We start from the raw sequence: 18,019 nt of genomic DNA on the forward strand, positions 1-18,019 counted from the left end.
CTCACTTCACTACTACAGCAGCTCGTGACCCAGCAGAGGGAGGACAGACTTGCTCAGGAGGAGGCCAGGAGAGCCCATGAGGCCCAGATTGCTGCTATACAGAGAGAGGCCGCCCGAGAGCGGGCTGCGACCGAGGAGCGTTTTGTCGGCCTCATTGACAGAGTTTTACAGAGGACAGACGCTCAGTTTCAGCAGATGCAGCAGGGGATGATGGCGATGTTCGGGATGATCTCACAGCTTTACTCTCACACCGGACTCGCCCCGCAGCAGCTAGGACAGCCAGGCCTTCAGGGTGTTGGAGCACCTCAGCTTGCCGTCAGACCAGCTCCTCCTCCTCCAGCTCCTACTGCAGCCCCAGCTACTACAGCGACACCGGAGACCACGTTCTCGATGTCAGCACTCTTTGGGTCTGCCGGTCGTCTGCTCTTTTCACCACTGCCGGCGACCACACTCTTTCAGGACTCACCGTCAGCGGTTCAGTCGGTCGCCCTCCCTTCCTCACTTCAGGCAGCACCTTCAGGGGGAGGAGCAGTAGAGGAGTCCCTGCTTCCACAGTCGACGCAGCCGGCAGCCTCAGCAGTCACCTCTTCAGATATTGATACTTCTTCTGCTGACCCGGTTACGACTTCTACGGATCCTCTACCAGGCAGTGCCAGCACGAGAGCCTCCACGACAGTCACCCCCCCAGTGAGCTCAGACCCAGACCAGCAGCTTCCGTCTGTCACCGAGGGTGAGAGTTCTCCGTCCGACGACGACGACCCGGACCGCTTCGTCGCCGTACCACGACAGCACGACCCGTAGCTCGCCTTTTGGTGCTTTGATGCCAAAGGGGGAGAGGTGTTGGGGGGAGCACCAGAGTTAGGGGGAGGGTAGAGCTAGAGAGAGCTCGTAGTCATCAGGACTTTGATTCTTTGTATCACATTTGGTGTTAGTTCATGGATATGTACTTTTGTCGCTTGAGTATGCCGTGCTTTGAGACATATCTATGAATTTCGTTTGAGCCGTTGAGCTCTTTGGTCCTTCTTTTCGAGTTCGCTTGTGTTTATCCTGCTTTATCTTTCTCGCTCTCTCGTCATTTATGTTTGTGTTGTCATCAATCACCAAAAAGGGGGAGATTGTAAGCATCTAGGCCCTCAAGGTATGTTTCGGTGATTAATGACAACCATTATTGTGACTAATGAGTTTGTGCAGCTTAATAGATCATTATCGCTCATTTGGTCATATGTCAAAAGAGGCCCCTCAATTTCATTATTCAAAAAGGCGATCTCGGTATTCAACTCAATTTTATGTCAAGACTAAGGATCTTTCTAGTCCTAAGTGTCATAAGGTTGAGAAGGACACTTAGGTTAGTATAGGTTTTATAGTTTTGTAGTGATCGCACTATTAAGAGGGGTTAAGGCTAAGTAACTTGAGCATGGACATGGTCATTTGAAAATGGATGCACACTATGGTCACTCAGGTTTCTAGAAGTTCAAATAAGTGGTTCTCAAACTATATCTCAAGAATATTTGGATTTCATTCAAGACTCAAATCAGAAAAGACAAAATCAGAAAAAGTCTATACACCGGTTTAACCGACGCTCTCAATTTTCTATACGTCGGTTGAACGAAGTCAGCAGAGTCTGGACAAATTCAATACACCGGTTAAACCGACGTGTTTGAATTTAACGTCGGTGCATTGGTCCAGAGTTGGTTTTTCCAGGGAAATTCAAGTTCTATTCACCGGATTAACCGACGCTGTTTGAATCAAGACGTCGGTGCAATTGACCAGTGAGATGGTTTTTCAGAGGAATTTAAAAGTTGTACTCACCGGATTAACCGACGATAGGTTTGAGTTAACGTCGGTGCAGTTGTCCAGAGACTTGTTTTTTCAGTGGTTCAGTGGACAACTACACTCACCGGTTAAACCGATGCTACGTCGGTTAATCTGCCCCAGTTGTAACGGCTAGTTTTCAGAAGAGGCAGTTTACATTCACCGGTTAAACCGACGATGACAATGGGGGGTACGTCGGATTAACCGGCGCTACGCAGTTTTCTGGCAGCTTTTCTCCAACGGCTCTATTTGTGTGAGCTGCCTATATATACCCCTCCAATGGGTCATTTCGCCCACTCTTGACACCAGGCAACATCCATACACTCATACTATAGTCAAGAGCCACATTGAGCTTCATCATTCACATACTTGTGCATTCAATCAATCAAGAAGCAAGATTAAGGACTTGAGTAGAGAGAAGCTAGTGTGCATCCGTTCTTGGTGATCGGTTCTTGCTCAAGTGAAGGCCTTAGCTTGTTACTCTTGGTGATTGGCATCACCTAGGCGATCTTGGTGATCGAGGTGTTTCTCGCGGAGCTTGCCAAGGATTGTGGGAGCCCGGAGAAGAAGATTGTACGTGGCTTGATCTCCACCACGCCGGGATGGTGAACGGAGACTCTTAGTGAGCGCCCTCGTCTCGGTGACTTGGGAGGTGACAATACTCTTTGTGAGTGTCACAACGTGGATTAGGGGTGTGTGCCAACACATCGATACCACGGGAAAAAATCCGGTTGTCTCTTGTCCATTCCTTTTATTCAAGCATTTTCTTTCATGCAATTTACTCATGTGCTTGACTTAGAGATCATAACTTAGCTCTACCTTGCTAGGCTTTACTTTGTTTTAGCTCTCTTAGCTTGTGTTAGAAGCTTAGTTATCCGGTTGGTGAATTGGTGCCCTACTAGCATTGCATAGGTTAAGATTGCTTTACTTTGTTTTAGAATTTGAAAAAGGCCCAATTCACCCCCCCTCTTGGTCCATCGATCCTTACATCGGTTTCACTGACGTAAGCAGAAGATAGACTGAGCCAATACTTAGGGTGCCTTTGGTTGGGAGCTTAAAAGCCAGCTGTACTTTTGCCCAAAAGTAGCTTTTACTGTAGTACAAATCAAAAGCACCTCTCCCCTTGCTTTCACTGGCTTTTGGGTCAAAAATTACCCACCCGCCACTGGTTATGAGAGGATACCGGTTCGCTTCTATTTTTTTCGCGTCGTTCTTTCCTCCCTCTCGGATCTCCCCCTCCGACCATGCGGATGGCGGCGGCAGGGGCTGCGGGCGAGGCGGCGGGGGGCTGCGGGCGATGGTGTGCTGGGGCGGTGAGCGGGGTGGCGCGGACGGCGGCGACGGGTGGGGCCGTGGGCAGTGGTGGTGGGTGGAACCGGGGTTGGCGAGCGGGTCCGCGGACGGCGGCGGGCGGGGCTGCGGGCGATGGAGGTGGGCGGAGCCAAGGGCGGCTAGCGAGGCGGCCGGCGGTGCCACGAATGGCGGCGCGGCGGCGGGCATGGCGTAGCTGCTCGCCGGCGACCCTGCCCATCACCTGCTTGTGACGTTGTGCAGGGAGAAAAAAAGATGACAAGTGGACCCCAATCGTCAGTGAGAGATGGAGATGACTAAGTGGTGTGTACTATGAGTGACATGTGGGGTCTGTTTGTAGATCTTTTTCCAAAACCCACAGCTATCCACCAAATGATTTTCTGCCTTTTCTACCGCCATTTTCCGACAGCTGCTTTTTCAACAACCACAGCTCATATCAACTTTACCAAAAGCCACAACTCAACCAAATACACCCTTAGCTTCTTCGTTAGCCCACACCTTACATTACGTGGAGAGAGCGCACATAGGGGATAGGCCACGTACGCATACATATTTTAGTGGCTGCCAACCAGTCTATCGCTACTCGGGTGACGATTCACAATGATTCCAGCAACTGATTACACTACACTGCCAGAGATCCATGGAGAGGGCTCCAGGTACTGAAAGACATGACTTTGTGATAGTTATAAATTTTCTTTCTTTTTTTTCTTTCAAAATTCTGGATTTTATTTTGTGGCAATAGACTTGGCCAAGAATGAATGGAGGTCGTTGTTCCTGAAAATGCCACACCACCTTCTTGAAAGATGGCTATGAGAATGCATTGTAAACTAAACATTGATTGGATCTTTTATATGGAATCTTTTTTTAGAGGAACGGCAGCCTTTTCATTAGAGTACTGTTGCAAATATGTACAGGTGCTGGCCTAGACGGGATTTCACAAGATCAGCCAATTAATTTACGATGAGGAGAGATTTGTGACAACAGAAAAACTAAAAGCCATGGAAGATCTTGTGAAATCTCTCGATGTCGTTTTCGCCGTTGTTCTACTTATGAATCCTTTTTTCACGCAACAAAAGTGGATTACAAAAACTTAAAGAGGTCACATAACCACCAGACCTAGGCTGATTCTTTTTAATTACAAGGAATGCTTGAATAATGTGGGTGGCAGTGGAATTCCTATAGAGCTTGCTAGCTACCTTAATACTACTGGTAAAAAAAAGAGAGAACCGATGGTGGCAAGATGTGAGAAAAGGGATCAGAGAATGAGACACTGCCGTTCCAACCACCATAGCATAAACAACACACGCCCCAGCCTGCACCTCCAATGCTGCAAGCAATCCCACCGCAATTGATTATTTGGACGGGCATGTTCTGCCACCCTTGTTACCACGTGGCTGGTAGTTACCCACGATTCCTTCCACTGCCATCCCCTAGCTTCCAAAGCAAACGATGCAGCGTCAGGGTTAAGTAAATCGACCGGTCCGGTCAAACCGGCACAGTACGATAGCGGTTTACCGGACCGGTTTGACCAGAAATCGGTGGAAACCAGTCAAATTCAAAATCAAATTCAAAATCGCATGTTCAACCGGTTCCGATCGGTTTACCGGTCGGTTTGACTGGTAACCGGTCAAATTCAATTTTTTTTGATTTAAATTCAAATGCCCGCAAAGTATACTAAATAAATGTTTGTATAACATATTTTAGCCTAAATGAATCCTCCAACCCTTTTTTTACTACTTTACATTGTATTTGTATACTTTTGTATGCACGTTTTTTTGTTTAACTTCAAATCCCCGCAAACTATACTAAATGAACGAATTTTTGAGAAAATTTGACACCATTAAATTTGTCGCACCTTGAAGTATTTTTAGAAATTTTTTGAGAATTTTTCATTTTTTTGAATTTAAATTTAAATTTTGAATTTGGACCGGTTTGGTACCGGCCCAAACCGGAACCGGGTCGGACCGGTTTCACCGGTAACCGGTCAACCACCGGTTTGGTGAACCCTGTGCAGCATACGGCATCGTACTAGCTAGCTAGCAGCTAATCCTTCTCGATCGATCCGTTAGCTTAAACTACTCGCTAGTGACCAATCATGTAGATCGATTTGGTACCCGTCGGCAATATTTGTTTTTTTTTAAAAAAAACAACTGCCTTCGCCAGTATCCAACAGGCACATTCTATCGTGCTGTTCGCTGCATCCAACCAACAGTGTTTTTCTCTTACATTAAACCAGCACCAGCCAGCAGTCACCAGCCAACCAACAGTACTTTTCTCTCACAACAAACCAGCACCAGCCAGCAGTCACCAGCCAACCAGCAGTACTTTTATCTCACAACAAACCAGCACCAGCCATTGCATCTTTTTTCTTTTCTGTTCAGGAATCATGGTCATCGCAAAGCATTTAGTACGCCTGCGAAAAGAGGAAGATGCTGAAGTGGAAGAGCTTTGGCGCCAGCTGGAAGTGGAAGAGCTAGCTTGAGCGAATGCTGATCCACCATCACAACTCGAAAGGGAAACCACGCACGCCACAGCGATGGAGAGCTTCCTGAATCCTGATTGTACTGGGAGGTGGTTGCGGGAGCAAGGATTTCTGTTTCAGTTCTTGAATGGATGAAGTACAGTACTATATTCAAATTTCCCGTGGATTTATTAACAGGAGGTGGGTCACATGGTTGACCTGAGTGCTCATTGATCAGCTCTCCCTAGTTGCATTGGTCAGCAAATGGTGCTGATTGATCAATCAAACGTGTCCAAAAAGAAAAAAAAACTTGCAAGAATACCGAATAAATCAGGCCGGACTCTAGAACTGACAACATGGCAAATTGTCCTCAAGGACCATTCATTATTTAGTCCGTGCAGCTACCACGAAAACCGTCTTCTAACGCGAAACTTCTTAGAACTCACATTATAGTCTTAGCAAAGAATCTATCTATACACTTAAAACAGGATATTAATTAAGGACTCGTACGAAAAAAAAACTTGAGAAATTATACAGGGGCCAGAGCATCTATATCTGCGGCCAAAATTACCAACTTCTTTTCTATCCATGCTTAGAACACGCATGGCGCACGCGGTGGTTAGTTGTTGTATGTACTCTGACTTGGAGCGCGAAGGAGATCCAGTGGCGCAGCTTAGCTCAGCTGACCGCAAATCCGGTGGCGGTGTGTCGCCGAGCTTTAGAATTACCCGATATCCTCCTGGGTGTGGGACCTTCTTGACATGTAAACGCTATCGCCACCTGATGGCCACCCACAACATAGAACGTCGTCAGACAGTGCAGCCTTCAAGGTGAGCGGCATATTACAAAGCGAAATCCATAGTCCTTAGGATTGGTTTGTTCTTCTTGTAAAGGCATCTTTGATGCTTACATAGCCTTTTTTTGTTTTTTGGCCGTCAGCGCTGTGTTTTTTGCTCCGTAGTCTTGCTGTGGCAAGGAGCAACAGCGAGTTCAAGGTCTCCAAGTATGATGTCATGGTCAATTGGTCGTCAGTCGTAATCGGTTCTAGAGCGAGCAGTCCCGTGAACGATACAAGAAGTGTTAAAATGATCTGGAATAATAATTTTACAACCATCAGCATCCAGAAAAAAAAGGAGTATTAGCGGGCCAAGCAAGGGCATCCTAGATCAAGCACACATACAAGAAAAAAAAATCAGTGAGGCCATAGTTCACTAAATGTTGTCCTCAGAGGTTGTGTCCATTGAAGGGTGAAGTACCTACCGCCTGAAACTCCTACGGGGTTGCAATGAATCCCTTCCTTACAAACACATCCTTTGTGTGTCTAAGTTGCGAGCATCTTTGTCACTGGAAGGGACAAGTAACAGCGTGGCACACTGCAGCTGGGGGGCCTCTAACATATAACACCTGCAAAATCAGGGCATAGAATTGACATTCGGAAGGGAAATGGGAACAGGAAATGTGCGCAACATGCCCTCTGAATCTGATCTAAAATGCCAGCTCCTCCAGTAGACTATCAGTAGGCCCTCCTGGCTGTATCCCATCCACCTCACAGGAAAAGGACCAGATGCCACTTCTTCCTCACTTGAATTATTAGAGCAGTTCCAATCCAGATTTTATCATAGAGTTTAAGTATATTTATAATCCTCTATTTATTATTCTTTTTTTTACTAATGTGGCATCCTAATTATTGAAGAGAGAAGAAAAAAAACAAGACTTGATTTCTAAATAAGGTCTCAAGTCTACGCTCCCTTCAATGCCCAAGAAACCAGGGAGACTTGCGTTGTAGAGGAGGCGTGAAGTCCATGGATTTTGTGATAAAAAATAATAAATAATTTTATATATAGAAACTACTATTACACACTTTATATTGAAAAATATATTTTTTTATGATGGAGTCTTTTAAGACTTAAAACTCTATGAGTGGAGTGAGTGGAGTCTGTATTGAGACTGCTTTTATTCCCCTCCCTGCTGGGGGTGGCTTCTCTCTTCCTTCCACCTCCATGCATGCAGAGGAGCAGCGCCCTTATTACTTGCCATTATTCGGCCTCCATTCCTCTCCTCTCTGTCCTCCTGACCCCCTGCCCTGATCCTCCCTCTTGTCACCCTCACTTCACTTCGCCCGCCGGAGCACAGCGCTGGTACGTCGCCAGCACCGCCCGCAACTGTTCTCCGCGTTCGTCGATCGGTTTGGCCCAAGGATCGACCCTCGGCACGCCAGCCGCCCACCGCCACCAGCCACACCATCGCTGGTCGCCTCGCACCAGAATCCAAAATTTTCATCGCACCAAACCATCCACTCCTTCACTTTTCCCCCAAGCAAATCCGATCTTTACAACCGCCCGCATTGTCGCCGACAACAGCCTCCTTACCCACCCAAATCCAATCCAAAGTCGCGGCATTTGCTACTGTTTCATCCGCGGAACCAATCTTTGCCGCCCGATTCTGCTCAGAATCCGCCGTGCTTGCGTCCATTTCGGTCCAGAAAATCCGAGCTCGATGCTGCTTGCGCAGCGGGGCCCAGTCTTCGCCGCTTAATTACGCTCAAGAACACGAGGAGATCCGGCAATTCGAAAGAAGCTGGTGTAGGTGGGGGCGGTGCCGTGGCTTCTCGCGCCCCGCCGGGTCCCATGTCGGACTCGGAGCTGTCCCGGAGCACGGTGGTGTTCGGGCTCCGCATGTGGGTGCTCGTCGGCGTCGGCGTCGGCGCCGCTTTCGTGCTCCTGCTCGTTCTCATCTCCGTCCTCTGCCTCCTCGCCTTCCGCCGCCGCCGCCGCCGGCAGCGGCCGACCAACCACGCCCAGGCCCAGCAGCTCCCCACTACCGCCCCTCCCAAGAACCCCGCGAATGTCAAGGCGCCCAAGGACATCCAAGAAGTCCCCTCCCACGACGACGACGACGCCGCCGCCGCCGCCCCGGCGAAGACGCAGCTCGCGCAGGTGCTCCAGCTCCCCACGCCGCAGGTCTCCGAGCAGATCGCGACCGGCAAGGAGCACCGCATCGCGAACCCGGAGCAGCAGCAGCAGCACCCCAGCCAAAGGAGCGACGGGCCTTCGCCGCATGGCGGCGACGAGAGCCGAGGCGGGCGAGGTGGCGCTGCGAACCGCGCGCCGCCGGCGGTGCCGGAGGTGTCCCATCTCGGGTGGGGCCACTGGTACACGCTCAAGGAGCTGGAGACGGCGACGGGGATGTTCGCCGACGAGAACGTGATCGGCGAGGGCGGGTACGGGATCGTGTACCATGGCGTGCTCGAGAACGGCACGCATGTCGCGGTCAAGAACTTGCTCAACAACAGGTATCGGACCACCTACCAAGTACCAATACTACCAATAGCGGTCAACTTCGTAGACTGAAAATTTGCATTCACTTGGCATTTTTCTATCTTACTACCTGACAGTGCAGCTTAGGTGATTAGTCAGTAGTTGTTTGTTAATGCTGAATTTTTAAAATTGAGAAGCTTGTCTCGGACAAATTCACTTATGTTTTCCAGCTAATACCTACAATTGGTTTTGAGGTGCATAGTTCAGCAAGAGGGCTGAATTTCTGTAGAAATTTTCTGTGCCTGAGTTTCTTCAATGTGCTTCTAAAATCTAGAAAACTTCTACCTTTGATTTGTTAGGGGTCAGGCAGAGAAGGAATTCAAGGTTGAGGTCGAAGCGATTGGGCGCGTGCGGCACAAGAACCTTGTGCGCCTTCTAGGATACTGTGCTGAGGGTAATGAGAGGTATTGTCTTGTATGTGCACATCACTTGCACAGCTTGTTTATATTGTAGGATCTGTAAGTTTGGTGATATGAATGTGTTGTTGATGTGGATCTTATTAGGATGCTTGTTTATGAGTATGTCGATAATGGGAACTTGGAGCAGTGGCTGCACGGGGATGTTGGACCCGTAAGCCCTCTTACATGGGAGAACAGGATGAAGATTATACTGGGAACAGCAAAAGGGTGTGCGCCGTTCAGCTCATTCTCGTTGGTTACTGAATTTTACTGTCATTCTGTTCAGACAGTTGCCTAAATTTCTGCCATTCTGTAGGTTAATGTATTTGCATGAGGGACTTGAACCAAAAGTGGTTCACCGTGATGTCAAGTCAAGCAACATCCTTCTGGACAAGCACTGGGATGCTAAGCTCTCAGATTTTGGACTCGCAAAGCTTCTTGGTTCAGAAAGGAGTTATGTTACTACACGAGTTATGGGAACTTTCGGGTCAGATTCTGTGCTCTGCACTTTTACCCTTTTAGCACAGGCTGGTTGTGATGGATGGGCACTAATTTTTTCTTAATAATTACAGATACGTTGCTCCAGAGTACGCAGGGACTGGAATGTTGAATGAAACGAGTGATATATATAGTTTTGGAATTCTCATTATGGAAATAATATCGGGTAGGGTACCAGTGGATTATAACAGGCCACCAGGAGAGGTTAGTCATTGCTGTGCCTCCATATAGCCAGTGCTATATTATGATCTTGTTCAAGTGCATTATGAGTCTTCTGATCATACTTTTCAGGTTAATTTAGTTGATTGGCTTAAGACAATGGTAAGCAACCGAAATTCTGACGGCGTTGTGGACCCAAAGATCCCCCAGAAGCCTACTTCTAGGGCAGTGAAGAAGGCTTTGCTAGTGGCGTTGCGATGTGTAGATCCTGATGCTCGTAAGAGGCCAAGGATTGGGCATGTCATTCACATGCTTGAGGTTGATGATTTCCCATACAGAGAAGTAAGTTGAAAAAGTCAATATATTCAGTTACATCTCAGAAATATGAATTGGGCTGTTTATATTTTGTGTCTCTGTCAGTATCATGTGTGGTAAAGTACCTTTTTTCAACCTTTGTTGACACCATAGGAGAATCTGAGTTAGTCACTATTATTGTTTTAGTTGCACCATACACGTGCTTCCTGCTCCATTGCTAAGTACTATTAGCTTTGTTTTCCACTATGAATTAGGGAATCTTTAAAATTCTTTATTCCATTTGAAGTTGCCCTATCTACTCAGGACCATTTTGCCACCTCCAGATCACTTCATCAGTTCGTCTTCTTGCATTTGCACTGATTTATGTCTCTACTGCTGTTGGTTTCAGGATCGCCGGGGTAGCAGAGCACCAGGGCAAGCAAGAGCGCCAGAGAAAACGGCTGGTGGATCAGGTCACCATGAGACTGACAGCAATGCAAATGGTGGCACACAAGCCGAACCCTTCAGATGGAGGAACCCAGATGCTTAGGTGTTGTCGGATTACTGATTCAGAAAGCCCAATCCTCAAGATCTCTGAAGGAGAACAGTATTGACTGAAGACGCGAGCTGTTCGTTTCGCTGCCTTCATCCGTTCGGGTGGCGGCATCCATGGATCTCACCACTAGGGTTGAAAACGGTCGGAAACGGTAATTATTCGGTAATCAGTTTTTTGGTCGTTTTTCTTTGATTGCGAATAAATAGGATATAGAATCTTGTATACAAATTTGTATTCTTATTTTGAGCATTGAGCTTGTAAAGATTCATAAAAGGTAAACCTCAAATTCATCCTATATTTTCTCAAATGATAGATATAAAATTCGGTATGGATTCGGAAACAAATTCGGTATTTTTTTCACTTTTTTTGTTGTAGGGAGCAAATAATGCATAAAATAATTTATGCAAAATTTTATTCTTATTTGTAATAATGTGCTTGATAATATAAGAAATGATCACCATCCAATTTTATACATATCTATTTTAAAATATTAAATTTGTTCTAACAGTTCAGATTACCACTTTCATCCCACCACATCATCTGTACATGTCAACAATATATGGTTTAGCCCCTAGTAAAATTTCCTGCTTATTTATATAGGTAGAAGAAATATGTATGTATGATAGACCCGTGGCATTTAAATTAACAGCGGGTTTTTCTTAGTAAACCCCCCGGGTACGCCCGGTTACGAAATGGCTTAAGCTGAACTTGCTCTGATATTTTTCAATGTTCCCAAAGCCAAGTCATCAAATTGGGCGTCAATGTGAATACGTGTTTATTCAGACGGCCCACAAAATTTCTTTTACTGAACTGAGCAGTATCCTTTTTCACTCTGATTAACTTTTATTTTTCTGCGGAGTACTCCTACATGAGTAAACCTATCCATGTCCATTCGTAGAACACTAAAACTCCTCTGTCCAGCTGAACCTGGAAAACTGCTTGCGACTTGCTAGCGCTTCTACCATTCGAAGGTATTACTGCTGGAATACGCAGAACTGAAAGGAAGGCGCTCACTTTTTATTTTTCTTGCTGTTACCTACCCTTTTGTGTGATGGGGACCTGACAATATGCTAGTAGTACAAGAACCCCAACAATAAAAAGAACGAGGAGCTAGCATATTTTCAGCAACGAAACAAAACGGGCGTCGGCGTGTCTGAACACGCGATCCGAGTCTGCATAATCATGGCCTGACATGCTTAACAAGCTGCCAACGCCCAGATCTTACAGGAACGCTTGGCTTGGCCAAGATGCAATCTGCAAGCGAAGCCGCAACAACAGTGCTCCAACAAATCACCAGAGAGAGAAAGGAGGAGGAGAATCCTAGAGACGGGACTCGGACAGGTGGTGTCCACGTCATCGCTCCATCTCCAGCTCCTCGTTCTGCCTCCGCGCCACATGCCCCTGCCGCTCTCGGCTCTCGCTGTCCGGACGCGCCGCCGCTGACTGAAAGCGCGGGCGACGGCGACGGGAGGGCGTCGGTGCGCCGACGGCGACCGTGCAGCCGCTCGGTCGACGTCGACGGGCCATTTATTTCGTTTTCACGTTTGGTTCATCGGCAGCGCCATCCCCTGTTACCAGGCTCGCTCGTTCGCCCCGTCAGAGCAACATCATGTTTCGGTTGTAAATTGGGTGCTACATACAACAGTCGATCAAATCGTTGGCAAAGGCTACCAAAAAAAAAAGAAAAACGATTTGCAGAAGAAGCTAACGGACACGAAACGGGAGCAAAATCCCTACTTCATGGCCTTTTTGCAGTCGACCCCGACCCAGCCCGTGAGACTCCCAAACTGGGCCGGAGCGAAGGCCCAAACAAGCAATGAAACGGGGTCACACGTATAGTCAAAACCATCGCTTCAAAAAAATTGTTTTGCATTTAAAAAATGCACCACAAAATAATCATCGTCCAAGTGTAATTTTGTTTTGAAGATTTCGTCGCAAGGAACAAAAGCGGTGTTTTTGATTTTGATCTGGATATAACTATAATGATTTTGGAAAATATGACCGTGTGACACCTTAACTCCTAGTCACACATGTAGGGGTGATAATGGAATATGACCTTTTTTTTTTCTCGACCGTGTCTGAGCACGTTTTTTATTAAGAAGAAAGCAGTTACAGACACAACCTTGATGCGGCCAAATAAAGCTTGACCAACACAAGAGCACAAAGAACTAAAAATAGATAAACACTGAAGAAACACACACTAGCAAGAAAACACATCAATAACACAGAACAACAGCAAGCAACACCCGGACCCACAAACCTAGCAAAAGCCACACTACTGAGCCTGCAAAAATAAACTACGCCGCCAGAGATGCAAAGATCTGCAATGCAAACAGGTGGCAAAGCATCCACCCGACCAACCAATAGCGGCGGCAAAGCATCCGCCCGAAGAGAACTCCGACCAACGACGACGGCAGCAAAGCATCCACCAGAGCAGCACAGCAGCAAAGTATGCACCAACGAAGAGAGGGGCGGCAAAGCATCTGCCAACCAACGACCAACGCGACCTGGACGATGTAGTGGAAACTATGTGAAGGCAGGCACATAAGTGGATCCTCTCCGAAAAGAGCAGTCGACCACCACTGACAAGAGCCTTCAAGACAACGCCTCCAGCGAGGGAGCGACGTAAATGGCGCCATCGTCATCCGACCAACATGGTCTAGGTTTTCACCTGAGAAGCTCACCGAAGGGAAGGGCAAAGGGGGAAAAGTGACGCCTTCAACAAGGTAAGCGACGCCCTCGGACGTCGCCGTCACCGGCCCGCAAGCGAACCAAGGCTTTCTCCCTCACCCCAATCCCAACCCAGAGCCGATGATAGCAAACAGCCGGCAGGGGAGCCCAATGACACCGCAACCAGGGCGGCCAGCGGGGGTAGAAGCCACCCAGCCGAACCAAGGGGGCTGTTGGCGCCTACCAACGTTACCACCGGGAAACAGCGATGACGCCCGCAGACACTAATTTGCGGTGGCAGTATTTTATGAACCACGAATAAATCCGCAAGCGCACGGAATACTGCTGTAGCATTTTACTCGGGAGTATACCGGGGTGTCATTTATATTTCCGTAGGGAAGGCGATGAGTGAAGAGATATATAGACTAGCTGATGAACTTTATCTAGATTGGATATTCTCATGCATAAACAAGGGTAAGATAATAACATGGTAGGAGGTAGTGTGACACACACAAACTACCCTCTTGGATAAATAAATAAAAGAAAGATAAAGATGCTCTAGGCCAGGAGCAAGGCAGAAGTCAGAGCTCGAGTCAACTGTGTTAGGCTAGCTATATCTATACTTTTTCATTGGTTAGCTCATCAGAGATTAAACTACACAACAGGGAGATCGCTATCGAAGCAACAGGAGGAGCCCGTACACCTCGGCGACTTTATGTACCTCCTACCCCCCATACTGAACGTGGAGGCTTACTCGGGCTCGGACAGGGCTGCCACCATCTGCCGGCTACCTCTACAAACCGTGGATATAGTTGACATCCAGCAACTCTTAGCTAATCTAGATAACATGTCTACACTAGTAAGGGATACTCTAGCGTCCCGCGCAGAGCCCCCACCCTACGGATGGATTGACATTACACTAGAGCAATCATATGAATACTGGAGCAGTTGATAGAGTTCTAAGAATAAAAGACTAACCATCTCCAGCACAAGGCGATCATGCAATGCAAGCATTAAATAATAACGCAACCATATCAAGAAGCATATATCCGATAACTCAGAACATACTTCAAGCAGATATTGGTAACCATAGTCTAATTCTATGACAAACGACCGAATATTACAAGAGAGAGCTAGAGATGAACCAATACTAGAACTCTCGAGCAACTCCGGCGACTCGATGACTCCTAGACTTCTCCTAAACTTCACTAAGCCTAAAGACTATGCAAGATGAGCAAGAGAGGATAGGTGTGAGGTGTGTGTTCTAATCTCTAGCCCCCCTTGTATTTATAGCAGGGAGCCACGGGGTGAGACTCTCCAAACCGACCTAAGGGACCAATCAGAAGACGACACATGGCTTGGCTAAGGCGGTGGGGCCCACGGGCCAGGTCGGCCGACCTGTAGGTCAGCCGGCCTGCCAGTGGCGCCAACCGCCCCCATCTTCTTCGAGCAGGTTGTCTTGGGCCTCCTTGTCTGGTCCATGTTGGTTTTGGTCTGTCTTGGCTTATCTGAATTGGGTTCTTGCATCACTTTTGGTCCATCTGAGCCTGAATCGGTGCTCTGATAATTTCTGTGATTTTATGTCGGGCCAAAATATACTTGTAACCTGCATATTAGCTCGAAAACACAACTTGCATTTTCTAGAAGGTAAAGTGTGGTTTAGGGACTTTATTGAATAAGGATGCGTGTAAGAAATGGAAACTCTCATGATTTTCTGATCAAGTTGACGCCTGAAAATGATCGTTAGTGAGCGTCAACAAGACCCCCCAAGCTGTCCTTTGCTCATCCCGAGCAAAGTAGGATAAATCAGGTTGTTGATCAGAAAATCACTTTGACTCGTACCTTACCTGTCATGTCATAGTCTGAAGCAAAGAGATTCATCTATAAGTTTAAATAAATTAATTAACATACCTTTGCACAATTACCTTACTCCTTCATGGGGTTTTTAGCTGCCTCCTTATCTTGGGTTGTTGAGAGTTAGAAAGATGCATAGAGTAGTACTTACTTGCTTATAGATCCACAATCCATCTGGAGATACTTTTTGAAGAATTTTGCCTTTGTCCTTTTCTACTACTACAAGCCTTTGTGGAGCTCAAGGTAGGATAAGAACGGGCACACTTGTGTTCTATATGTTGCAAAGTCAAAGAGACGATCCACGAAGAAAGAAGTCATGCAATCTCGATCAAAAGGTGCAAGTGTATGAGTGGATGGATGGATGGATGGATAGATGTGGCTCACTTCTTGAGGTAATGGCTCTACTCTCTCGAATCATCCCTTGTCTCTTTTTTTTTTTGAACAGGGCTACCCCTTTTTTATTTTTTTTTCTTTTTTTTGGTCATGCTTCTTTAGCATGCCATCTTTTCTCTTTTTGGGGCAATAATAATCTAACTTTATTTTATTTCAGGGATGTTCTACGAGAGAAATCACCAAGACATGGAGCATTTATTAATGTAGAATGGATGGATTGCGATGCTAATTCCCAGTGTAGGAATGTAGCAAAGGGATGGGACGTGTACGTGCTTATGATCGAGAAAGCATAAACAACATCTCACTAGGATCACACAATTTGACAAAACTCAACAGAACATCAAGCAGTGTATGTATAAGGTTTTTCATGGAATATGACATATGGCTCTGGTAGGACATTGCATATAACTGGGAAACTTGTCTTTTTATTTTTTTTTAAAAACAACTCCAGACTTCAAGCATCACTAGAACAAACTTGCACAACCTTATTTACCATATCTGAACTCACAACAACTTAGACTTGGATCAAGCATACGCAACCCACGGAACTTTCAAGTTTATTGGCATGGCATTTGCATAACCAACAGATTTAAACTCAAGAGAACTCTTATTTTCAAACTAGACACAACAAACATGGAAGAGCAAGCAAAGCTCATCATAAGAGTTAAAACATTCTTACCGCGCATGATGAAAAAGAGAAATAAAGCAGTAAATTTTTATTTTATTATTGGAAGTTTTTATCATATTTTATTGAAAGCAAGTAAAGGAATACAATTGACTTAGGAGAGGGAACCTCCCCCAAGCTAGCTCTTGGTTTAGGGTCCGAAAAGCAGGACCTTTCTCCATACCTGATCAGGTTGAGGTCATTTCGTCCGTACCTGGAGAAGTAGTAGCGGTCGATGATGTCTTGTTCTTCTTGTGCCCTTTCTTCTTATTCTTCTTTGTTGGCGTAGTCGGCGCAGGAACAAGATCCTCGGATGTTGGATAGACGATTTTCAGATCTTCCCATACTGTATTGGTGATGAAGTCAGGGATCTTCTGGTCATCTTCCACTGGCTCGATTGGTGGAGTATGAATCTCCCAATCCTCCCAAGCTAGCTTGGAAGGGGGGGGGGTGATAGTCTTGATCATCCCAACCAGGCTCTGCCCATAACCCCTATTTCTCACTATCCTCATGAATTAAGAATACCTCTTTCTTGTTTTGAAACTTGAATTTCATGGTCTTTCTCATGATACTGAGGCTGATTCTTTATGTCCCCACATCAATTCTGGAGTTTGCATCTTTGAGGAATGGTCGCCCAAGTATGAGCGGAATCCCAAGATCTCCTTCCATATCAAGGACTATAAAGTCCACTAATATGTAGGTTTTCTTGACTTTCACCATTAACCTTCCCACAACTCCTTCTGGATATTTTATCGTAGAATCCGCCAGCTGGACACACATAGTGGTAGAGGAAATTGATGGATAGCCTAGCTTCTTGAATGTTACCTTGGGCATGATGTTGACACTGGCTCCAAGGTCACACAGGGCATGATCAAATTCACAATCAGAGATTGAGCAGTTGATCACTAGGGTTTCGGGATCTTCTCTTATTGTGGCTGCTAACTCGCCCCACGCACCTCTTCTTGGGCGTGTGAGATTTTCTGCATAGCTGAGGGGTGTCCTGCTAAGTGGCTCTTTAGAGTTGATTCGGGTTGTCCCGGAATCTTCTCTAGTTCAGCAGCAGGTGTAGCAGCAGCTAGTTGAGCCAATTGAGTTTCTAGCGCCTTATTGAAACTTAGCTGGTTCTTCATAGCCGTGGAGAATCCGTCCATCTTGGCATGGATGGTCTCCATAGATTTGTCTATAGCAGCCAACTTCTTCTGAAGGGACTCATTGATCTTCGCTTGGCCGTAGACAAGATCTCTCAAGATAGGCTGGTTTGGATTGAAAGAATTTGAATTTCCATTACCTCCTTGGTAGTATGGGCGTGGTTGATTCCACCCCTGACCTCCTTGTGGACGAAACCCATTGTTGCCATTGAAGAATAGAGCTTCCTCTTGGGTTTCTGGACAAGTGTCACCCGATTGTCCAACATTCCCACAGACCTCGCATGTCATGCGAGTTTCCAAGGATTCGAGTGTTTGCATTTGAGCCTTATCTTGGAAATAATCCTCGAATTTCTTGAGGAGGAGATCAATCTTCATAGCGAGCATGTCGGCCTCCTTGACGGAGTGCATACCTCACTGGCGCGGTTGGAGGTGATCATCGCTCCAACCTTAGTTGGACATCAGCTTCTCGATCAAAGATTTAGCT

General features: G+C 46.5%; 1 protein-coding gene across 1 annotated transcript; it reads left to right on the plus strand.

Annotated features, from left to right (window-relative positions):
• Nucleotides 1–7,605: 7,605 nt before the first annotated feature.
• Nucleotides 7,606–11,533, plus strand: LOC120704175 (probable serine/threonine-protein kinase At1g01540). The gene is made up of 8 exons (XM_039988475.1): nt 7,606–8,876; nt 9,201–9,305; nt 9,405–9,527; nt 9,616–9,786; nt 9,872–10,001; nt 10,089–10,298; nt 10,660–10,927; nt 11,336–11,533. Exons 1-7 carry the CDS (start codon nt 8,212–8,214, stop codon nt 10,798–10,800), a joined length of 1,545 nt encoding a protein of 514 aa, XP_039844409.1. The 5' UTR covers nt 7,606–8,211; the 3' UTR covers nt 10,801–10,927; nt 11,336–11,533.
• Nucleotides 11,534–18,019: the final 6,486 nt, after the last annotated feature.

This window comes from Panicum virgatum, chromosome 1K, assembly GCF_016808335.1.
Source record: "Panicum virgatum strain AP13 chromosome 1K, P.virgatum_v5, whole genome shotgun sequence".
Taxonomy (NCBI): Eukaryota; Viridiplantae; Streptophyta; class Magnoliopsida; order Poales; family Poaceae; genus Panicum; species Panicum virgatum.

Excerpts from the sequence above, each read along its gene's own strand:
- LOC120704175 (XM_039988475.1), top strand. The coding sequence starts at position 8,212 with ATGTCGGACTCGGAGCTGTCCCGGAGCACGGTGGTGTTCGGGCTCCGC. Across the intron at positions 9,528-9,615 it reads ATACTGGGAACAGCAAAAGG|GTTAATGTATTTGCATGAGG; the intron begins GTGTGCGCCGTT and ends GCCATTCTGTAG. Across the intron at positions 9,787-9,871 it reads CGAGTTATGGGAACTTTCGG|ATACGTTGCTCCAGAGTACG; the intron begins GTCAGATTCTGT and ends TAATAATTACAG.